This window comes from Coregonus clupeaformis, chromosome 23 (assembly GCF_020615455.1).
Source record: "Coregonus clupeaformis isolate EN_2021a chromosome 23, ASM2061545v1, whole genome shotgun sequence".
Classification (NCBI taxonomy): Eukaryota; Metazoa; Chordata; class Actinopteri; order Salmoniformes; family Salmonidae; genus Coregonus; species Coregonus clupeaformis.
Genome location: NC_059214.1, coordinates 45,525,657 through 45,550,966, shown reverse-complemented (window position 1 = coordinate 45,550,966; position 25,310 = coordinate 45,525,657). Strand labels below are relative to the sequence as shown.

At 42.3% G+C, this 25,310-nt stretch overlaps 1 protein-coding gene across 1 annotated transcript in view; it reads right to left on the bottom strand.

The window, feature by feature from the left end:
- The window catches only part of mgat4a (alpha-1,3-mannosyl-glycoprotein 4-beta-N-acetylglucosaminyltransferase A), a 92,403-nt gene extending 74,301 nt beyond the window's left edge, over positions 1-18,102 (bottom strand). Inside the window, exon 1 of the mRNA XM_045206720.1 lies at positions 17,142-18,102. Within this exon, the coding sequence (XP_045062655.1) occupies positions 17,142-17,235 (94 nt within the window). The 5' untranslated portion in view covers positions 17,236-18,102. The remainder of the gene's footprint in view (positions 1-17,141) is intronic.
- Between the last annotated feature and the right edge of the window lie 7,208 nt (positions 18,103-25,310).

Here is a 25,310-nt window from a genome sequence, read left to right as displayed (position 1 = left end):
AGAGAGAGAGAGGGGGGGAGGGTGAAATGCACTAGATAAAGAGGAGAGAGAGGCCTTGAGATGAAGACCCTGAAAGAGATGAAGATAGAGAATGAGAGACATGAAGATAGAAACCATGAGAGAGATGAAGATAGAGACTGAGAGAGATGAAGAAAGATACCCTGAGAGAGATGGAGATAGAAACCCTGAGAGAGATGAAGATGGAGACCCAGAGAGAGATGAAAATAGAGACCCTGAGAGAGATGAAAATAGAGACCCTGAGAGAGATGACAATAGAGACCCTGAGAGAGATGACAATAGAGACCCTGAGAGAGATGACAATAGAGACCCTGAGAGAGATGAAAATGAGGACCCTGAGAGAGATGAAGAAAAACTGATAGAGATGAAAATAGAGACAGAGAGATGAAAATAGAGACCCTGAGAGAGAAGAAGATAGAAACCCTGAGAGAGATGAAAATAGAGACTGAGAGAGATTAAGATAGAGACCCTGAGAGAGATGAAGATAGAGACTGAGAGAGATGAAGATAGAGACCCTGAGAGAGATGAAGATAGAGACCCTGAGAGAGATGAAAATAGAGACCCAGAGAGAGATGAAGATAGAGACCCTGAGAGAGATGAAAATAGAAACCCTGAGAAAGATGAAGATAGAGACTGAGAGACATGAAGATAGAGACTGAGAGACATGAAGATAGAGACTGAGAGAGATGGAGATAGAGATCCTGAGAGAGATGGAGATAGAGACCCTGAGAGAGATGAAGGTAGAGACCCTGAGAGAGATGAAAATAGAGACCCAGAGAGAGATGAAGATAGAGACCCTGAGAGAGATGAAAATAGAAACCCTGAGAAAGATGAAGATAGAGACTGAGAGACATGAAGATAGAGACTGAGAGACATGAAGATAGAGACTGAGAGAGATGGAGATAGAGATCCTGAGAGAGATGGAGATAGAGACCCTGAGAGAGATGAAGGTAGAGACCCTGAGAGAGATGAAAATAGAGACCCTGAGAGAGATGAAGATAGAGACCCTATCCACACCCTTCCCACAGATTCTCTGCATTCCCACTAATACTGAGCTTTCAAACATCTCACTTTCAGAGTGACTCATTGCCTGAGGCTAACTAGACTAAACACCCACACTGAAACGAGAATTAAAGAAAGTAGGACCCAGAGAGAGAGCGAGGGGGGAGGGTGAAATGCACTAGATAAAGAGGAGAGAGAGGCCTTGAGATGGAGACCCTGAAATAGATGAAGATAGAGAATGAGAGACATGAAGATAGAGACTGAGAGACATGAAGATAGAGACTGAGAGAGATAGAGATAGAGATCCTGAGAGAGATGGAGATAGAGACCCTGAGAGAGATGAAGGTAGAGACCCAGAGAGAGATGAAGATAGAGACCCTGAGAGAGATGAAGGTAGAGACCCTGAGAGAGATTAAGATAGAAACCCTGAGAGAGATGAAGATAGAGACCCTGAGAGAGATGAAGATGAGGACCCTGAGAGAGATGAAGAAAAACTGATAGATGAAAATAGAGACCCTGAGAGAGATGAAGATAGAAACCCTGAGAGAGATGAAAATAGAAACTGAGAGAGATGAAAATAGAGACCCTGAGAGAGATGAAGATAGAGACCCTGAGAGAGATGAAGATAAGATCCCTGAGAGAGATGAAGATAGAGACCCTGAGAGAGATGAATATAGAGACCCTGAGAGAGATGAAGATAGAAACCCTGAGAGAGATGAAGATATAGACTGAGAGACATGAAGATAGAGACTGAGAGACATGAAGGTAGAGACCCTGAGAGAGATGAAGATAGAGACCCTGAGAGAGATGAAGATAGAGACCCTGAGAGAGATGAACATCGAGACCCAGAGAGAGATGAAGATAGAGACCCTGCGAGAGATGAAGGTAGAAACCCTAAGAGAGATTAAGATAGAAACCCTGAGAGAGATGAAGATAGAAACCCTGAGAGAGATGAAGATTAGGACCCTGAGAGAGATGAAGAAAAACTGATAGAGGTGAAAATAGAGACAGAGAGATGAACATAGAGACCCTGAGAGAGAAGAAGATAGAAACCATGAGACATGAAGTTATAGACAGAGACATGAAGATAGAGACTGAGAGACATGAAGGTAGAGACTGAGAGACATGAAGATAGAGACTGAGAGAGATGGAGATAGAGATCCTGAGAGAGATGGAGATAGAGACCCTGAGAGAGATGAAAATAGAGACCCAGAGAGAGATGAAGATAGAGACCCTGAGAGAGATTAAGATAGAGACCCTGAGAGAGATGAAGAAAAACTGATAGAGATGAAAATAGAGACTGAGAGAGATTAAGATAGAAACCCTGAGAGAGATTAAGAAAGAGACCCTGAGAGAGATGAAGATAGAAACCCTGAGAGATATGAAGATAGAAACCCTGAGAGATATGAAGACAGAGACCCTGAGAGAGATGAAGGTAGAGACCCTGAGAGAGATTAAGACAGAAACCCTGAGAGAGATGAAAATAGAGACCCTGAGAGAGATTAAGATAGAAACCCTGAGAGAGATGAAGATACAGAGAGAGATGAAGATAGAAACCCTGAGAGAGATGAAGATAGAGACACTGAGAGAGATGAAGATAGAGACCCTGAGAGAGATGAAGTTAGAGACCCTGAGAGAGATGAAAATAGAGACCCTGAGAGAGATGAAAATAGAGACCCTGAGAGAGATGAAGAAAAACTGAGAGATGAAAAAAGAGACTGAGAGAGATGAAGATAGAGACCCTGAGAGAGATGAAAATACAAACCCTGAGAGAGATGAAGATAGAGTCCCTGAGAGAGATGAAGGTAGGAACCCTGAGAGAGATGAAAATAGAGACCCTGAGAGAGATGAAGATAGAGACCCTGAGAGAGATGAAGATAGAGACCCTGAGAGAGATGAAGATAGAGACCCTGAGAGAGATGAAGATAGAGACTGAGAGAGATGAAGATAGAAACCCTGAGAGAGATGAAGATAGAGACTGAGAGAGATAAAGACTGAGAGAGATGGAGATAGAGACTGAGAGAGATAAAGATACAGACAGAGAGAGATGAAGTTAGAGACCCTGAGAGAGATGAAAATAGAGACCCAGAGAGAGATGAAGGTAGAGACCCTGAGAGAGATGAAGGTAGAGACCCTGAGAGAGATCAAGATAGAAACCCTGAGAGAGATCAAGATAGAAACCCTGAGAGAGATGAAAATAGAGACCCTGAGAGAGATGAAGATAGAGACCCTAAGAGAGATGAAGAAAAACTGATAGATATGAAAATAGAGACTGAGAGAGATGGAGATAGACCGAGAGATAAAGATAGAGCCAGAGAGAGATTAAGATAGAGACCCTGAGAGAGATTAAAATAGAGACTGACAGAGATGAAGATAGAGACTGAGAGACATGAAGATAGAGACCTTGAGAGAGATGAAGGTAGAGACCCTGAGAGAGATTAAGATAGAAACCCTGAGAGAGATGAAGATAGAAACCCTGAGAGAGATGAAAATAGAAACCCTGAGAGAGATGAAAATAGAGACCCTGAGAGAGATGAAGATAGAGACCCCGAGATAGATGAAAATAGAGACCCTGAGAGAGATTAATATAGAAACCCTGACAGAGAAGAAGATAGAGACAGAGAGACGAAGATAAGATCCCTGAGAGAGATGAAGATAGAGACAGAGAGACATGGAAATAGAGACAGAGAGATGGAGATAGACCGAGAGATAAAGATAGAGCCAGAGAGAGATGGAGATAGAAAACCTGAGAGAGATGACGATAGAGACCCTGAGAGATGAAGATAGAGACTGAGAGAGAAACCCTGAGAGAGATGAAGACGGAGACTGAGAGAGATGAAGATGGAGAAAGAGAGAGATGAAGTTAGAGACCCTGAGAGAGATGGAGATAGAAACCCTGAGAGAGATGAAGATAGAGACCCTCAGAGAGATGAAGATAGAGACAAAGAGAGATGAAGATAGAGACTGAGAGAGAAACCCTGAGAGAGATGAAGACAGAGACTGAGAGAGATGAAGATAGAGAAAGAGAGAGATGAAGATAGAGACCCTGAGAAAGATGAAGATAGAGACTGAGAGAGATGAAGATAGAGACTGAGAGAGATGAAGATAGAGACAGAGACATGAAGATAGAGACCCTGAGAGAGATGAAGATAGAGACAGAGAGATGAAGATAAGATCCCTGGTAGAGATGAAGATAGAGACATGGAGATAGAGACTGAGAGAGATGGAGATAGAGACTGAGAGATAAAGATAGAGACAGAGAGAGATGAAGATAGAGACCCTGAGAGAGATGAAGATAGAGACAGAGAGATGAAGATAAGATCCCTGGTAGAGATGAAGATAGAGACATGGAGATAGAGACTGAGAGAGATGGAGATAGAGACTGAGAGATAAAGATAGAGACAGAGAGAGATGAAGATAGAGACCCTGAGAGAGATGAAGGTAAAGACCCTGAGAGAGATTAAGATAGAGACCCTGAGAGAGATGGATAGAGACCCTGAGAGAGATGAAAATTAAGACCCTGAGAGAGATGAAAATAGAGACCCTGCGAGAGATGAAAATAGAGACCCTAAGAGAGATGAAGAAAAACTGATAGATATGAAAATAGAGACTGAGAGAGATGAAAATAGAGACCCTGAGAGAGATGAAAATAGAAACCCTGAGAGAGAAGAAGATAGCGACTGAGAGAGAAGAAGATAGAGACTGAGAGATATGAAGATAGAGACCCTGAGAGAGATGAAAATAGAGACAGAGAGATATGGAGATAGAGACTGTGAGAGATAAAGATAGAGACAGAGAGAGATGAAGATAGAGACCAAGAGAGAGATGAAGATAGAGATTGAGAGAGAAACCCTGAGAGAGATGAAGACAGAGACTGAGAGAGATGAAGATAGAGACTGAGAGATATGAAGATAGAGACCCTGAGAGAGATGAAAATAGAGACCCTGAGAGAGATGAAGATAGAGACCCTGAGAGAGATGAAAATAGAGACCCTGAGAGAGATGAAGAAAAAACTGATAGAGATGAAGATAGAGACTGAGAGAGATGAAGAAAGATACCCTGAGAGAGATGAAAATATACCCTGAAAGAGATGGAGATAGAAACCCTGAGAGAGATGAAGGTAGAGACCCTGAGAGAGATGAAGATAGAAACCTTGAGAGAGATGAAGATAGAGACCCTGAGAAAGATGAAGATAGAGACCCTGAGAGAGATGAAGATAGATACCCTGAGAGAGATGAAGATAGAGACTGAGAGAGATGAAGATAGAGACTGAGAGAGATGAAGATAGAGACTGAGAGAGATGAAGATAGAGACAGAGACATGAAGATAGAGACCCTGAGAGAGATGAAGATAGAGACAGAGAGATGAAGATAAGATCCCTGGTAGAGATGAAGATAGAGACATGGAGATAGAGACTGAGAGAGATGGAGATAGAGACAGAGAGAGATAAAGACTGAGAGAGATGGAGATAGAGACTGAGAGATAAAGATAGAGACAGAGAGAGATGAAGATAGAGACCCTGAGAGAGATGAAGGTAAAGACCCTGAGAGAGATTAAGATAGAGACCCTGAGAGAGATGGATAGAGACCCTGAGAGAGATGAAAATTAAGACCCTGAGAGAGATGAAAATAGAGACCCTGCGAGAGATGAAAATAGAGACCCTAAGAGAGATGAAAATAGAGACCCTAAGAGAGATGAAGAAAAACTGATAGATATGAAAATAGAGACTGAGAGAGATGAAAATAGAGACCCTGAGAGAGATGAAAATAGAAACCCTGAGAGAGAAGAAGATAGCGACTGAGAGAGAAGAAGATAGAGACTGAGAGATATGAAGATAGAGACCCTGAGAGAGATGAAAATAGAGACAGAGAGATATGGAGATAGAGACTGTGAGAGATAAAGATAGAGACAGAGAGAGATGAAGATAGAGACCAAGAGAGAGATGAAGATAGAGATTGAGAGAGAAACCCTGAGAGAGATGAAGACAGAGACTGAGAGAGATGAAGATAGAGACTGAGAGATATGAAGATAGAGACCCTGAGAGAGATGAAGATAGAGACTGAGAGACATGAAGTTAGAGACCCTGAGAGAGATGAAGGTAGAGACAGAGAGACATGGAGATAGCGACTGTGAGAGATAAAGATAGAGACCCTGAGAGAGATGAAGATAGAGACCCTAAGAGAGATGAAGATAGAGACCCAGAGAGAGATGAAGGTAGAGACCCTGAGAGAGATGAAGGTAGAGACCCTGAGAGAGATGAAGGTAGAGACCCTGAGAGAGATGAAGATAGAGACCCTGAGAGAGATGAAGGTAGAGACCCTGAGAGAGATTAAGATAGAAACCCTGAGAGAGATTAAGATAGAAACCCTGAGAGTGATGGATAGAGACCCTGAGAGAGATGAAAATAGAGACTGAGAGATGAAAATAGAGACCCTGAGAGAGATGAAGATAGAAACCCTGAGAGAGAAGAAGATAGAGACTGAGAGAGATGAAAATAGAGACTGAGAGAGATGAAGATAGAGACTGAGAAACATGAAGATAGAGACCCTGAGAGAGATGAAGATAGAGACCCTGAGAGAAATGAAGGTAGAGACCCTGAGAGAGATTAAGATAGAGACTGAGAGAGATGAAGATAGAGACTGAGAGATATGAAGATAGAGACCCTGAGAGAGATGAAGATAGAGACAGAGAGATATGGAGACAGAGACTGTGAGAGATAAAGATAGAGAGAGATGGATAGATACCCTGAGAGAGATGAAGATAGAAACCCTGAGAGAGAAGAAGATAGAGACTGAGAGAGATGAAGATAGAGACTGAGAGACATGAAGATAGAGACCCTGAGAGAGATAAAGATAGAGACCCTGAGAGAGATGAAGGTAGAGACCCTGAGAGAGATTAAGGTAGAGACTGAGAGAGATGAAGATAGAGACAGAGAGATGAAGATAAGATCCCTGAGAGAGATTAAGATAGAGACAGAGAGACATGGAGATAGCGACTGTGAGAGATAAAGATAGAGACCCTGAGAGAGATGAAGATAGAGACCCAGAGAGAGATGAAGGTAGAGACCCTGAGAGAGATGAAGGTAGAGACCCTGAGAGAGATGAAGATAGAGACCCTGAGAGAGATGAAGGTAGAGACCCTGAGAGAGATGAAGGTAGAGACCCTGAGAGAGATTAAGATAGAAATCCTGAGAGAGATGAAGATAGAAACCCTGAGAGAGAAGAAGATAGAGACTGAGAGAGATGAAAATAGAGACTGAGAGAGATGAAGATAGAGACTGAGAGACATGAAGATAGAGACCCTGAGAGAGATGAAGATAGAGACCCTGAGAGAAATGAAGGTAGAGACCCTGAGAGAGATTAAGATAGAGACTGAGAGAGATGAAGATAGAGACTGAGAGATATGAAGATAGAGACTGAGAGATATGAAGATAGAGACCCTGTTAGAGATGAAGATAGATACCCTGAGAGAGATGAAGATAGAAACCCTGAGAGAGAAGAAGATAGAGACTGAGAGAGATGAAGATAGAGACTGAGAGACATGAAGATAGAGACCCTGAGAGAGATAAAGATAGAGACCCTGAGAGAGATGAAGGTAGAGACCCTGAGAGAGATTAAGGTAGAGACTGAGAGAGATGAAGATAGAGACAGAGAGATGAAGATAAGATCCCTGAGAGAGATTAAGATAGAGACAGAGAGACATGGAGATAGCGACTGTGAGAGATAAAGATAGAGACCCTGAGAGAGATGAAGATAGAGACCCAGAGAGAGATGAAGGTAGAGACCCTGAGAGAGATGAAGGTAGAGACCCTGAGAGAGATGAAGATAGAGACCCTGAGAGAGATGAAGGTAGAGACCCTGAGAGAGATGAAGGTAGAGACCCTGAGAGAGATTAAGATAGAAACCCTGAGAGAGATTAAGATAGAAATCCTGAGAGAGATGGATAGAGACCCTGAGAGAGATGAAGATAGAAACCCTGAGAGAGAAGAAGATAGAGACTGAGAGAGATGAAAATAGAGACTGAGAGAGATGAAGATAGAGACTGAGAGACATGAAGATAGAGACCCTGAGAGAGATGAAGATAGAGACCCTGAGAGAAATGAAGGTAGAGACCCTGAGAGAGATTAAGATAGAGACTGAGAGAGATGAAGATAGAGACTGAGAGATATGAAGATAGAGACTGAGAGATATGAAGATAGAGACCCTGTTAGAGATGAAGATAGAGACCCTGAGAGAGATGAAGATAGAGACCCAGAGAGAGATGAAGATAGAGATTGAGAGAGAAACCCTGAGAGAGATGAAGACAGAGACTGAGAGAGATGAAGATAGAGAAAGAGAGAGATGAAGATAGAGACCCTGAGAGAGATGAAAATAGAGACTGAGAGAGATGAAGATAGAGACCCTGAGAGAGATGAAGTTAGAGACCCTGAGAGAGATGAAGATAGAGACCCTGAGAGAGATGAAGATAGAGACCCTGAGAGAGATGAAGATAGAGACTGAGAGAGATGAAGATAGAGACCCTGAGCGAGATGAAGATAGAGACCCTGAGAGAGATGAAGATAGAGACCCTGAGAGAGATGAAGATAGAGACCCTGAGAGAGATGAAGATAGAGACTGAGAGAGATGAAGATAGAGACCCTGAGCGAGATGAAGATAGAGACCCTGAGAGAGATGAAGATAGAGACCCTGAGAGAGATGAAGATAGAGACCCTGAGAGAGATAAATATAGAGACTGAGAGAGATGAAGATAGAGACTGAGAGAGAAACCCTGAGAGATGAAGATAGAGACCCTGAGAGAGATGACGATAGAGAAAGAGAGAGATGAAGATAGAGACCCTGAGAAAGATGAAGATAGAGACAGAGAGATGAAGATAGAGACCCTGAGAGAGATGAAAATAGAGACTGAGAGAGATGAAGGTAGAGACCCTGAGAGAGATGAAGATAGAAACCCTGAGAGAGATGAAGATAGAAACCCTGAGAGAGATGAAGATAGAAACCCTGAGAGAGATGAAGATAGAAACCCTGAGAGAGATGAAGATAGAGACCCTGAGAGAGATGGAGAGAAAGACAAGCAAAAGAGGGGAAGACTAGGGAAAGAAACAAGAAAGAGAGAAAGACGGCACAACAGAGAAAGGGGGATATACAGACAGAAAGACAGGGGAGGGGTTGTGAGAGGAAGGGGTGCATTGTAAAACAAGCTATTCAGGCTTAATCAGTGTTTATCTAACCTCATTTATACCAGGGAGAGGCGAGCTGTGGTTCTTCATCCTTGGGAGACTGCTTACATTAAAACAAGCCCTTGAGAAGAACTTGAGACTAAATGGATGTCAACAAACCATCAGAGGGACAGATCAGTAACACCCCAGGGAGGGAGCGGTGATCAGGATCTTAAACAACACTCTGCTATAGTGCTCAGCCAGCACACTGGTCTGAATGTGAGAAACACAAGAGACACTTATCCATAGCCAGCACAAAACAGGAAGTACCAGTGACTCGCTAAATACGGAAGTGGTCCGATGAAGCGGATGCTAAACTAAAGGAATGTTTCGCTAGCACAGACTGGAATATGTTCCGGGATTCATCCGATGGCATTGAGTTTACCACATCAGTCACCGGCTTCATTAATAGGTGCATCAATGACGTTGTCCCCACAGTGACCGTACGTACAGTGAGGGAAAAAAGAATTTGATCCCCTGCTGATTTTGTACGTTTGCCCACTGACAAAGAAATGATCAGTCTATAATTTTAATTGTAGGTTTATTTGAACAGTGAGAGACAGAATAACAACAAAATAATCCAGAAAAACGCATGTCAAAAATGTTATCAATTGATTTGCATTTTAATGAGGGAAATAAGTATTTGAGCCCTCTGCAAAACATGACTTAGTACTTGGTGGCAAAACCCTTGTTGGCAATCACAGAGGTCAGACGTTTCTTGTAGTTGGCCACCAGGTTTGCACACATCTCAGGAGGGATTTTGTTCCACTCCTCTTTGCAGATCTTCTCCAAGTCATTAAGGTTTCGAGGCTGACGTTTGGCAACTCGAACAATCAGCTCCCTCCACAGATTTTCTATGGGATTAAGGTCTGGAGACTGGCTAGGCCACTCCAGGACCTTAATGTGCTTCTTCTTGAGCCACTCCTTTGTTGCCTTGGTCATGTGTTTTGGGTCATTGTCATGCTGGAATACCCATCCACGACCCATTTTCAATGCCCTGGCTGAGGGAAGGAGGTTCTCACCCAAGATTTGATGGTACATAGCCCCGTCCATCGTCCCTTTGATGCGGTGAAGTTGTCCTGTCCCCTTAGCAGAAAAACACCCCCAAAGCATGTTTCCACCTCCATGTTTGACGGTGGGGATGGTGTTCTTGGGGTCATAGGCAGCATTCCTCCTCCTCCAAACACGACGAGTTGAGTTGATGCCAAAGAGCTCGATTTTGGTCTCATCTGACCACAACACTTTCACCCAGTTCTCCTCTGAATCATTCAGATGTTCATTGGCAAACTTCAGACGGGCCTGTATATGTGCTTTCTTGAGCAGGGGGACTCAGCTCGTTACCTGTATAAAAGACACCTGGTTGCCAGAAATCTTTCTGAATGAGAGGGGGTCAAATACTTATTTCCCTCATTAAAATGCAAATCAATTTATAAAAAATTTTACATGCGTTATTCTGTCTCTCACTGTTCAAATAAACCTACCATTAAAATTATAGACTGATAATTTATTTGTCAGTGGGCAAACTTACAAAATCAGCAGAGGATCAAATACTTTTTTCCCTCACTGTATGGAAGAAGGTACTCTGGTTAGATGAGACTAAAATTGAGCTTTTTGGCCATGAAGAAAAAAAAAAAATTTGCATCTTCAAAGTGGTAGGCATGTTGTGTAAATCAAATGATACAAACCCCAAAAAAATTTAAATCCATTTTAATTCCAGGTTGTAAGGCAACAAAATAGGAAAAATGCCAAGGGCGGTGAATACTTTCCCAAGCCACTGTATATATATGGGAAGCAGGCAAATGCCTTTCACTGAGCTGTGTAAAGACAGACTGACAGGGGTGAGAATGTTATTTTGTTGTTTGCAGGTGCACTATCCATCTGACCCTATGCAGCCAGGTCCCATCTACTTTTTAACTCCTCACAAGTGTAGCTTGTTTGGTGTCTGCTGTGAAGGAACACCACAACAAGTCAACTACTTAATTGATGAAGGCATGTCATCCAGCATAGGCAGCAGCGCAGTCATCAACTACATGCACCATTTCTTCACCAACTACGGAGTTGGGGAAACGTGTGGACCTGAATTGTGATAACTGCAGTGGCCAAAACAAGAACAAGTTTGTGCTCTGGTATTGTGCTTGGCGGACCAGCTCCACCACAGTCTGGACCTTCACTTCCTGATCACAGGCCACACCACAGTCCGGACCTTCACTTCCTGATCACAGGCCACACCAAGTTTGCCCCCGACTGGTGCTTCGGCCTCATCAAGCAGCGCTTCAGAAAGACCAGAGTGAACACTTTGTCCGAGATTGCTGGTGTTGTGAAGGACAGCACCATGACAGGGGTCAACATCCCACAGCTGGTTGGACTGGAGGATGGTATGGTGCTGGTGGAAAGCTATGGCTGGCAACAACACCTGACTCCGTACTTCAGGCCGCTGCCACAGATCAAGCAGTACCAGCAGTTCAGGTGAATATAATTTTAATTGCATTGTATGAGGTTATTCTTCTTATCTAAACTTGGGAGGTGAATTGATGTTATGCAAGGTTGTAATGTCTTCTCAAAATGTTTTTGTTATTTCCTGCTTTACAGCTTCGATGCTCTGGAGCCTGGTGGTGTTGTCGCGTTCGGACTCAGTCAGGACCAGGTTTCAACTGCTGCCCAACGCTGACATCCTTCCTCCCATAGATGGTCTGCTTGTACAAGCACCACCTGGACTGGACACAACTAGACAAACGTATATTTTTGAGAAGATCAGGGAGTTTTGCGACAAAGAGGCTATGGACATCACATGCCCTGCACCAAAGTCAAGGGCAGGACAAAAACAGGCTCTCCGAATATATAGATTCCCTTGTTCATGCATGGTTCGGACAGACCAGTTCTTCACTGGGGGCGAGTTCCCAGTCATCAGCACTATCTGCAGTGCCTCTATTCACATGACTCTCTCCTAACACACACACCATACGTTGCTGCTACTATTTTTAATTATTTCATCCTGCTGCTCAGCCACTTTACCCCTGATTGTATGCATATAACTACCTCATCTATCACTGATATCGTTATTGATATTGTTCTTGTACATACTCTATATTATTTTGTTATTTCTCTACTGGCATTGACACTTGTTCTTTTTTTCTTTACATTGACTATCTATTTTTGATTTTGCTCCTATGCAAGTAACCATTTCGCTGTACCGTTTAGCAAGATGTGGCTGGGGGTTATAGCATTTCTTTCACATGACCCATCAATTTAGACAAGTGTGTCTGGGTAAGCATCATATAATATTTATAAAATATTTTTATCTGGACACTTTCTGTTTACCTGGAATTTTTCCTTATTATAGGCTACTACTTTTACCACTTTTAGTCTTCATCTTTACTACACTACTCACTGTTTAGCACATAACCTCACATGTGGCCCCATGTAGCTCAGTTGGTAGAGCATAGCGTTTACAACGCCCGGGTTGTTGGTTCGATTCCCACGGGGGGCATGTACCAAAACATTCAAGGGCAATTTTCTCAAAAGGTGGGTTACAAGTTTATCAACTTCCAAAGCAGAATAACTTTCCCATTGCTCCTCAAATGCAGTGCATGATACACCATTTTGAGGCTCTGTGTCTCTGCTTTTATCCAATGTAAAAATAAAAAATAAAATCATAAGAAGGAATCAAGGAGGTCGGTCACATATGTCACACTCAAATGTCTATCCATGAGTCTAGGAGAAAACGTATAGGCCTAGGCAATGTGGTTGGTTCATTGATTGTGCAGGGCTGCTTACAGTTAGCCTACAATTAGTGAATTTGTATTTGATTTTCAATAGCCTAGTAATAGGGAATTTTTTATATTTTCATAATTAAATGAGTGACACTACGTTCAGCTTTACATAATATCTCACCACCATGCATTTCCATCTCCTCCTCTCTCTCTAAACTGAGAGAGAGGGGCTGTCAACAGTTTAGTGAAATGTGTTTTCTTGAAAAAACATGTTACTATTGATGTTCCCGAACAGATTTCACTTGGTTTCCCAATGAAGCACTGGGTAGCTGCAGGAACAGGGTTGGAGAACCCATGGCGTACAGAGTTTGGACGGAATCTCACCTGTCTGGCAGCGAGAGCATGCTCCTCAAACAGTGGTTGATGTGTGGAGTGAAATAAGTGTTCTTATATTTATTTCTCAGCTGCTCATATTAAGCACGTGCTCATGCTATAAAACCGAAGTAGACTCCAAAACGGACCGGCGGGAAGTGCGCGGCCTCCATTCACTATTCCAGTGCATACAGATGACATGTCTTTTTACCCCTGCCCCTGTTCCTGCCCATTTGATAAGGGCCTATTCTAGATCAAAACAAATGTAATATATTAGTAAAGACAACATTAAATTGAGAATAGTCTGAAGGGTGAAAATATGATCACTTGATGAGAGAACATCTGTGCAGCCTGAGGCAAGGAACAGAGCAGCGCAAGCCTTTTTTGCTACTTTCTCAAATCATCAATAGCCCATAGTCGCATCATGCAGCCCATATATGTTTTGATTTCTAAGACATTCTAAGGTTTGTATCATTCACAACTAAAGTTGCCAAATAACTCTAAATCTAGCGTATAGGACCTGTTTCAAATGATCACTTTTACGCTCAACATAGCCACTTTATATGCGCACTAACTCTGTAATGGGAAAAATATCCTTTCTATTTTATTCAGCTAAGTTCAATTATATGTTTCTTACTATAAAATCATATAAAATAAAAGAATGGCAGCTAAATGAACAAGCCTACAGCCTATGGAATGGAGCATAGCCAGATCACATAGGCCTACAGTAGGCCAACTCATAATTCTGTTCTTCTGAAATACATTTTCCTCATATCATAAGTGTCTAACAGAAATGTTCATCTCTGTCACATATGGAACTGCTATCAGGTGCGCTGCTTAGAATGGTGTTTTCCCAGGTGCGCTGTTTAGAATGGTGTTTTCCCACAAATTGCATTTTGGCAAATGTTTGAAAATGAAGTTTTATTGGCTGCTTCATTACATGAGTTGCATGTTCTGTTAAGATGCATGACCATAATCTAAATGTGATTTCTGTCATTCTGAGCACCGTGGGTGGACGCCCTAATGGATTATGCACCCAATGCATATGGGTCTGGTAGATTTCTCAAATGGCCGGTAAATTAAAATCTTCCCAGTCACGTTGTCCGGCGCCACGTTTTCCTAACGGAAACCCTGATGTGTGGGATCCCTTCTTCAATATTTCAGAACAGCACCATGTAACAGTGCAGAGTACTGACTGGAAGTAGTGAAGTCTCTCTATTGAAGGGGGAGTCTGAACCACAGAACTTGCATCAATAGATTTCTCTTAACTAACCTCTGCCTCGAGGATGGAGCTTTAGATCTGAATCAATGTTAGTTCATCCTCTGACCTTAACCCACAATGAATCAATGCCTGGTTGATTATTAATCTTCTGGAAACGCAAAACATTCCAGGACAAGGAAATCACATCATATCACAGACTTAGAATGAGAATGTATTTCTATGCATCAAACCAATAAATCATCCTAAACATTCCATAACACCTCTACTAATCACCAACTCCACATTCCATAACACATTCAATAGTATTTATGTCCGTCTAATAAAGCCCTTTTGTGTGGAAAAACTCATTCTGATTGGCTGGGCCTGGCTCCCCAGTGGGTGGGCCTTGCTCCCAAGTGCCCACCCAGGCCCACCCATGGCTGCGCCCCTGCCCAGTCATGTGAAATCCATAGATTAGGGCCTAATGAATTTATTTCAAGTGACTGACTTCCTTATATGAACTGTAACTCATTAAAATCGTTGAAATTGTTGCGTTTATATCTGTGTTCAGTATAAAAGTTATAATTATGTTTTATTAGTAGTGCATGACCCTTAAATGGCAACAAATTAAATCTAAGTGATTTTATTGGGCAATCGCCATTCTGATGGTTTTATACTCAATCAAACTAGAACAAAACTGACAGTCATGTAGTCCAATTTGTAGAACTTTTCATTTAATTTAGCACTGTTACAAAATATAATTATAGACAGTATTGTAAAAATCCATACCATTTACCGGTATTCACGATATATTGCCCAGCCCCCCAAAAACTGGGAGTTTTGAATTCCTTTCCTGCTTTAAGGAAATGTCCATTTAGTGACACGTATTCATAACATAACGTGTGGGTTTGGTCTTACCATATGTGAGATTACAGCACCTACAGCAGGTTGACATTTCAGAAACAACCATGCAGTCAAAACGAGCCACACCTCTCATACATCATTTGGAAAATCCTCCCTGTGAGCTTAAAGTAGGCCTAAACTGTCCCGCTCCATACAAGCTCCATACAAGCCTAATGTAAACAGGTAGGATGGTACTAACAGGTGCATGTAAGGAGGGACAATACTTTATGGTGTACAATCCTTCCTCATACTAAGGATTTGAATGTACTACATCCTTGTTAACTACACACCCAATGGCTCCTTGATTTTAACTACACACCCAATGGCTCCTTGATTTTAACTACACACCCAATGGCTCCTTGATTTTAACTACACACCCAATGGCTCCTTGATTTTAACTACACACCCAATGGCTCCTTGATTTTAACTACACACCCAATGGCTCCTTGATTTTGATCCAAGTGATGAAACACTCTGCCCTGACCTAGCTAAGGTAGTCAACAGCACTTGATTTCCTCAAGGGCTATGCTGCTATGATCACATTGAGCTGATAAACAGTCTAATCACTTTGAGGCCTTGGCTTGGAATTTATCTAAAGGCCACAATTATTTACACTCTGCAGATAACAAGCCACTGCCGCCCATATAACCACTGATAGGAGCCAGATGTCTCACAGGATGTATAAATTCCACTGACAACCAAATATGGGTTAGTTACCAATATCTTTGATATAACCGTTTCCAGTTCCCCCACTGGACTCAGTTAACTCTTGGCCAGACACATACACATATTACACAGTATTGCATGTGTGTGCACGTGTTTCAGTAACTGAGTTTTGGGAAGAGTAACCACAGAAGCGTTTAGTTGGAAGGAACACATGACATGACACCTATGAATCCCTTTGGTTTTGTTCAATGCGAAAAGATTGAAGCAAGCAAGAAAGAAATTGGATGAAAAATAAGAACTAGTTGGTATCTTATCAACAAACCAGGCCTACATTTTTTTGTGCACAAGTGTGTCTAATCAACAACTAGACGGGTCGAACTGGGGAATTATTGACTGCTGAACGATGATCTGTCAAAATACATGAGCGAGAGGATCGATCTTGTACTCAGCTCGCTAGTTGGTTGGGTTGCATGCAACACTCAATGGCTGTGGATTTGCATAGCTTTACTGCATCTGGCTTGGATACCTGCTATCCTCAGACAGCCAGATGCTATGATTATTATGGATAGCCATGTCCCCTTGTGACATTGTAGGGCTGGTTGCCATCTATAGTCTTTACACAGAATAGCCCCCTTCTATGTAGCTTTCTGTGTCTGTATCCTAACGTCCAGTTTTGAAGATGATAAAGCTTCATAGCCAGCCAACACAACAGCTCATTTTTAGAGTGTCTACCGGTCTGTCTGTCACTGCATTAAGTATTTTATAACTCAGTTGGTAGAGCATGGCGAATGTAACGCCAGGGTAGTGGGTTCCCACCCATATGTAAAATGTATGCATGCATGACTGTAAGTCGCTTTGGATAAAAGCGTCTGCTAAATGGCATAGCTAGTTATATTGTTAGAAACGGTGTTCCTAGCGGTCAGCCTGTGAGCTTGCTGTCCATCAACCAGTCATAACAAATAGCTGTCAAAAACGTTAGCTGGCTAGCCAACTGTAAATTCTTGAATTACAGAAATCGAGTTGTAGCTGCTGACAACCGAGTTTGCTTGCTTACCTTTGCCATTCTGCCAGGCTGTGTACCAAGACAGGCTGAGAAACGACGTGAAGAAAATGATCGCAGTAGCAACCGTTCCATTTCTGAGCCTCATCTCATTTCAGCGATTCTCTCCACGAAGCGCGGGGACCCGGGGCTGCGGTGCCTCTCGCTCTCTGCCTTCAGGGTTGTCGGTCCAGGCGGAGGCGCGTGAATACGGTTGCTCGCCTCGGGTAGTACCGGGGGAACGTAGGAAGGAAGCGAGGAGGTTTGAGAAGCAAGCTAGCTGGAAAGGTGAATGGACGTCTCTCTACCTCTGTCCCAGTCTGCCGCGACGAGTCCTCAGCGTCGTCTCAGTGACTGACTGATGATCACTCCTCTCGCTCTGTGGCTGATGATGCTCGCTCGCTTGAGGGTGGTAAATCACGAGGCAGCTCTTCCTTTTTTAAATGTGAGCATGGTTGGGCGGTGCGATTATTCCCCTCCACTCACTGCACAAAGTGATTAGGAGAAATGAAAGATCCTGAACAGAAGTGTTGACGACACGGCTCCTTAAACTTCTGCACTCAGATTACTCAAGAGCAAACATAACCAACTGGTTTGACTAGAAGAGAATATCTGCATTAACTAGATATTTATTTTCAGCTGTGCAAAGTTAGCAAGCAGCAAGCACTGACGTAAGTTATAAGGTAGCAAAACAAGTAGCTAGCTAGCTGGCACATTTAGCGGATGGAGGGTAGAGGGCGATAGTCTGCTGGGAATCAGCCCAAGATGTGGATGTGCTTCTTCATAGACCTTAGCTTAGCTAGTTATCACATCCCCTCGCAAGATAAGGTTAAAGAGATTCATTAAAATGTTTAACTCATACACTAGTAGCTGGCAGGCTATATATAGCTAGCTTCACTGCTAGCTACCTGTCTTCTGATTAGACTCCAAAACTGGCTGCTGAGCTAGCTAGCTATACTGCTGCACAGCACACACAACAGGCTGGCTCGCGACTTGTTCCATTGACTCTTCTTCAGCATAAAATTAGCTAGTTTGCCAGCAGGTTCCGACCCAACTGTTATGCTTGTTTGCACTGGGGTCAGAACGCAATAACGGAAAATGTACCTCAATGCAGGTATGTATGGAACAGGGGTTGGTCTTTGGATGTAAAAAAATATAAATGCGTCAAATAAGCTTGTTGACCAATCAGGACCTGAATATAACTGCACATCATTTAATAATGTAACACATTCATAAAAAAATGTATGCAGTTATTACACATTGATTACAGTATCACTCATATTTCATGTCACAGCGATTCACAGAGACATATGCTATGATGCTGGTAAAGTTGTCTCGTGCACCTACCGCAGGAGCCAGACATACTTCCCATAAATTCTGGGACAGTGCTGATCAGAAAAAAAGCTAGCTAGCTGATAGATGAAAACAATGTTCTCCCACAAAAAAACATAGCAAAACGACATCTGTTTCAGTAGCTATAGTTAGCTAGCTAACTATCTAGCTAGGTGTCGTAATCTAAAATACCCCTAATTTATAAGACAGTTTTTGTATTTGGTTGATGATGGTCGGACCCGGTCCAGATGAAGCTAGCTAGCTGCTTATAATGTTAGCTTGGGGCAACAGGTCTAGGTAGCTGGCTGTCTTGTTAGTTTGTTATCTAGCTAGCTAGTTATTTTCGTAAATTGAAGTTTGATTTCAGTAGGAGAACAACCACTGGCTGCCTAGCTAATAATTACAGTCACATGGATTCCTAAATCATTGCAAAGATATTTTTTGGTTGCAGTTTCTGGTCATTGTTTTCTGGCTGGTTGCATTGGTGTTAGTTAGCTACCAAGCTAAAGCTAGCTAGCTAGCTACCACAGAAGTTGCTAATAACATTTGTATCAAATATATTTGTGACCGTCATACTGCAAACCGAAGTCAACATAGTAGGGAGACTACCTCCAGTTTACAAACTGTCATCAATGTTGACAAAATGCTTGATTATTATTCTGTATTTTGACTAGCAAGGAGGGATCAGGTGCAACTGTTTGGGATGTGGCTGGCTGGCAGGCAGAAGCATCAGGATCACCATTCCTTCTCCCTGCCTCTGGGATTGTTGCAAGTCGGGGAGTATGTTGGACTACCTAGCTAACATTTTTGATCCTGCTCCTTCAAATGCTCCTTCAGACGTTTTCCCATTCGGTCGAACAGATAATGGCTTACCAACGCGGTATTGTAAACACATCGTGGCCAGTGTTTGTGCTTGTTTGCAGACTTTTTAAAAATGTATTTTTACAGCTTTGACAGTGCTACTGACTGTAGTGGTGGCGCTTGGCTTGCGCATGCAATTCAGCGCACACAACATTCTATAATAGAATTTTGTTATTTGACGTGTCAGTGTTTTTTTCACGCAAAGACCCAGCTAACATTCCAAAATGGCTGCGGTGGCTACTGCTAACTAGCATGAGGACGAAAAGGGCAGTTTTCCAGCAAAACGTGCAGTATTTCAATCTTCTCGACATTTCAGTGTGGATAAAGTTAAAATTTGGAGTACAGTGGCAAATCCCAGTTAGCAATGAGCACTTTGGAGGCCGGCTTCCCTCCACACAGGCAGCTTTTTTTTGCCCATCGCCTCATTCACGGGGCGCCCGCGATATGCTGCTTTGTCAAGCAGCAGCCGTGCTGCTGTTTTCCTCATACAGCCTACCCACCCTTCATCTGCCCGGCAACACTAGCTGCCAGTCGGAGGCAAGACACTTTTTCAGCATCAAGCCAACTCCGTCGCCACATTTTTTAAAATGCATTTGATTTGTATTATTTAAGGTACATTTGATGCCATCTCCATTTGGAAAAGTACTGTAAATGATTATTTGTGTGCAAAATATATGATAACGAGGGCCAGTCCTGGATACCTGGATCCACTGGTGACGACAAATCAAATCCAGTCAAATACAATTTTATTGTCATGTACTTTCAGGCTTCTCACACAGTGCAACAGTGTCAAAAGTGACAGTAATCAAATAAGTGACATAGGAAAGAAATCAAATAGGTGACATTGTAACTATAACATACTAATATAAAAATACTAAATAAACAAAATCAAGTACAACAGGCATGCAGATAAAATAATATATATACACTACCGTTCAAAAGTTTGGGGTCACTTAGACATTTCCTTGTTTTCGAAAGACATTTTTTTTTTATCAGAATTGATCAGAAATACAGTGTAGACATTGTTAATGTCGTAAATGGCTATTGTATCTGGAAACGGCTGATTTTTTATGGAATATCTACATAGGCGTACAGAAGCCCATTATCAGCAACCATCAATCCTGTGTTCTAATCCAAGTTTATCATTTTAAAAGGCTAATTGATCATTAGAAAAACATTTTGCAATTATGTTAGCACAGCTGAAAACTGTTGTGCTGATTAAAGAAGCAATAAAAAAAACTGGCCTTCTTGAGTCTAGTTGAGTATCTGGAGCATCAGACCGACTCTTTTCTCTGTGTATATCAATGATGTCGCTCTTGCTGCTGGTGACTCTCAGATCCACCTCTACGCAGACGACACCATTTTGTATACATCTGGCCCTTCATTGGACACTGTGTTAACAAACCTCCAAACGAGCTTCAATGCCATACAACACTCCTTCAGTAGCCTCCAACTGCTCTTAAACACTAGTAAAACTAAATGCATGCTCTTCAATCGAACGCTGCTGGCACCCACCCACCCGACTAGAATCACTACTCTCGACGGGTCTGACCTAGAGTATGTGGACAACTACAAATACCTAGGTGTCTGGTTAGACTGTAAACTCTCCTTCCAGACTCACATTAAGAATCTCCAATCCAAAGATAAATCTAGAATCGGCTTCCTATTTCGCAACAAAGCCTCCTTCACTCATGCTGCCAAACATGCCCTCGTAAAACTGACTATCCTACCGATCCTTGACTTCGGCGATGTCATTTACAAAATAGCCTCTAACACTCTACTCAGCAAATTGGATGTAGTCTATCACAGTGCCATCCGTTTTGTCACCAAAGCCCCATATACTACCCACCACTGTGACCTGTACGCTCTTGTTGGCTGGTCCTCACTACATATTCGTCGCCGAACCCACTGGCTCCAGGCCATCTATAAATCACTGCTAGGCAAATCCCCGCCTTATCTTAGCTCATTGGTCACCATAGCAACACCCACCCGTAGTATGCGCTCCAGCAGGTATTTCTCACTGGTCATCCCCAAAGCCAACACCTCCTTTGGCCGCCATTCCTTCCAGTTCTCTGCTGCCAATGACTGGAACGAATTGCAAAAATCTCTGAAGCTGGAGACTCTTATCTCCCTCACTAACTTTAAGCATCAGTTGTCAGAGCACCTTACCGATCACTGCACCTGTACACAGCCCATCTGAAATTAGCCCACCCAACTACCTCATCCCCATATTGTTATTTATTTTGCTAATTTGCACCCCAGTATCTCTATTTGCACATCATCTCTTGCACATCTATCATTCCAGTGTTAATACTAATTGTAATTATTTTGCACTATAGCCTATTTATTGCCTTACCTCCATAACTTGCTACATTTGCACACACTGTATATATATTTTCTGTTGTATTTTTGACTTTATGTTTTGTTTTACCCCATATGTAACTCTGTGTTGTTGTTTTTATAATCACTGCTTTGCTTTATCTTGGCCAGGTCGCAGTTGTAAATGAGAACTTGTTCTCAACTGGCTTACCTGGTTAAATAAAGGTCAAATAAATAAATAAAAATCAGCAATTGTGGGTTAGATTACAGGCTCAAAATGGCCAGAAACAAATAACTTTCTTCTGAAACTCATCAGTCTATTCTTGTTCTGAGAAATGAAGGCTATTCCATGCGAGAAATTGCCAAAAAACTGAAGATCTCGTACAACGCTGTGTACTACTCCCTTCACAGAACAGCCCAAACTGGCTGTAACCAGAATAGAAAGAGGAGTGGGAGGCCCCGGTGCACAACTGAGCAAGAGGACCAATACATTAGAGTGTCTAGTTTGAGAAACAGGCACCTCACAGGTCCTCGACTGGCAGCTTCATTAAATAGTACCCGCAAAACACCAGTCTCAACGTCAACAGTGAAGAGGCGACTCCGGGATGCTGACCTTCTAGGCAGAGTTGCAAAGAAAAAGCCATATCTCAGACTGCCCATCTTAATCTTTTATTTTTATTGGCCAGTCTGAAATATGGCTTGTTCCTTGTTATTACCTTTACGTCTGCAGCCCAAACTTGGCCCAGTTGGCCCGTTGTAGTGCTTCACTCCTGTCCCTGTTTGAAACAACAATGTTACTTACATTGAAATTAAGTAAATACTGTGCAAGAACAGATAGGCAGTCTTATCTGGGCAAGTGAATGTAACGTTACATACCTCCATGGCTATCACATCCACATTGTGCTTTGGTGACTACGATGCTGTGGCTGGCCATTGCTGGCCAGATAGCAAACTAGCCAACTTAACCGCATTTACCATCATTTAGCTAACTAGTAACGGTCAAGTTCATGTTTCTAGCTAGCTAGCGAAGCTAGCTAACATTAGCAAGTAACGTTAACTAGCTAGGCTATCTAGCGTTATTGTCCTCGTTGACGTTAACATTACACAGGTAAAACTACTCACAAATGAAGGAAAGCAGTAACGTTAGTTACTTGAGCAACCTAACTTTGCATTCCAATCTGGTGCATGAACAGCCTAAAAACTAGAAAGATGTTCAAACACGTTGGTAAAAAAAAAAAGAAGCTGGCTAAGCCATCTAGCTAACGAGGTCTATTGTCTCCCGCAAATGAGCCACACCATGCATGATTCAAAATCCAGGCTAGTGAATTGGTGAAGTGTTATTGTTCGGTATTTCCAAACATTTGGTGGGTGTAAAATAAAAACAACTAAACTGTTATTTTGTTCCAAAAGTCTGTGGAATTTTCTTCACTTTGAAAACTCGATAGAGGATGGTAACAACTTCCTGTTGAGGCTTTTCGGCTTCTTCTGTGGGGTTTAAGAGGTGCCGCGAACTACTGTACCTAGTGATCAACACTTTTCTTCAAGTGGGTGAGATGGTTTAGGGAGTGGCATTTATTGTTAGAAAGAAACCGTTTGTATTGCCTCAATTACAGTGGGGGAAAAAAGTATTTAGTCAGCCACCAATTGTGCAAGTTCTCCCACTTAAAAAGATGAGAGAGGCCTGTAATTTTCATCATAGGTACACGTCAACTATGACAGACAAATTGAGAATGTTTTTCTCCAGAAAATCACATTGTAGGATTTTTAATGAATTTATTTGCAAATTATGGTGGAAAATAAGTATTTGGTCACCTACAAACAAGCAAGATTTCTGGCTCTCACAGACCTGTAACTTCTTCTTTAAGAGGCTCCTCTGTCCTCCACTCGTTACCTGTATTAATGGCACCTGTTTGAACTTGTTATCAGTATAAAAGACACCTGTCCACAACCTCAAACAGTCACACTCCAAACTCCACTATGGCCAAGACCAAAGAGCTGTCAAAGGACACCAGAAACAAAATTGTAGACCTGCACCAGGCTGGGAAGACTGAATCTGCAATAGGTAAGCACCTTGGTTTGAAGAAATCAACTGTGGGAGCAATTATTAGGAAATGGAAGACATACAAGACCACTGATAATCTCCCTCGATCTGGGGCTCCACGCAAGATCTCACCCCGTGGGGTCAAAATGATCACAAGAACGGTGAGCAAAAATCCCAGAACCACACGGGGGGGACCTAGTGAATGACCTGCAGAGAGCTGGGACCAAAGTAACAAAGCCTACCATCAGTAACACACTACGCCGCCAGGGACTCAAATCCTGCAGTGCAAGACGTGTCCCCCTGCTTAAGCCAGTACATGTCCAGGCCCGTCTGAAGTTTGCTAGAGTGCATTTGGATGATCCAGAAGAGGATTGGGAGAATGTCATATGGTCAGATGAAACCAAAATATAACTTTTTGGTAAAAACTCAACTCAGTCGTGTTTGGAGGACAAAGAATGCTGAGTTGCATCCAAAGAACACCATACCTACTGTGAAGCATGGGGGTGGAAACATCATGCTTTGGGGCTGTTTTTCTGCAAAGGGACCAGGACGACTGACCCGTATAAAGGAAAGAATGAATGGGGCCATGTATCGTGAGATTTTGAGTGAAAACCTCCTTCCATCAGCAAGGGCATTGAAGATGAAACGTGGCTGGGTCTTTCAGCATGACAATGATCCCAAACACACCGCCCGGGCAACGAAGGAGTGGCTTTGTAAGAAGCATTTCAAGGTCCTGGAGTGGCCTAGCCAGTCTCCAGATCTCAACCCCATAGAAAATCTTTGGAGGGAGTTGAAAGTCTGTGTTGCCCAGCGACAGCCCCAAAACATCACTGCTCTAGAGGAGATCTGCATGGAGGAATGGGCCAAAATACCAGCAACAGTGTGTGAAAACCTTGTGAAGACTTACAGAAAACGTTTGACTTGTGTCATTGCCAACAAAGGGTATATAAAAGTATTGAGAAACTTTTGTTATTGACCAAATACTTATTTTCCACCATAATTTGCAAATAAATTCATTAAAAATCCTACAATGTGATTTTCTGGATTTTTTAGTTGACGTGTACCTATGATGAAAATTACAGGCCTCTCTCATCTTTTTAAGTGGGAGAACTTGCACAATTGGTGGCTGACTAAATACTTTTTTCCCCACTGTATATAGTATATTAAATCAATGTAAAAAAAAATGTAGGCTGTTTTTGGGCATAGTCAATATATCATTAATCTACTTAAACTAAATGATTAGGTGTAACACTGTCATCCTCACTGATTGTAAATGCATTATGTTCACATTGTGGTTGTATTGTTTTTAAATTGACAAATAAATCGAATCAAATTAAAATTACAACAAATGTAAGGTATTTATAGAAACAACAAAAACAGCTTGCAGCCTCTGGCTGGCTGTGGTTACATGTATGGTGGCAGGCCGAATTTGAGATTAGAGAAATTTTTTGCTGTTGTCTTTCAAATTAGCTCATGGCTAGATGGCTTGTCTAGGGTTTAAAGCTGTCCTCTGAGCGGAGGCAAAACGCCAGAGATGCAAAAGCAGCCTGCCAAGGGTTTATAGTGGTCCTATGAGTGGAGGCTACCCGCCAGAGATGCTTGCAGTAGGAATTTATAGCCTTGGGTGTAAA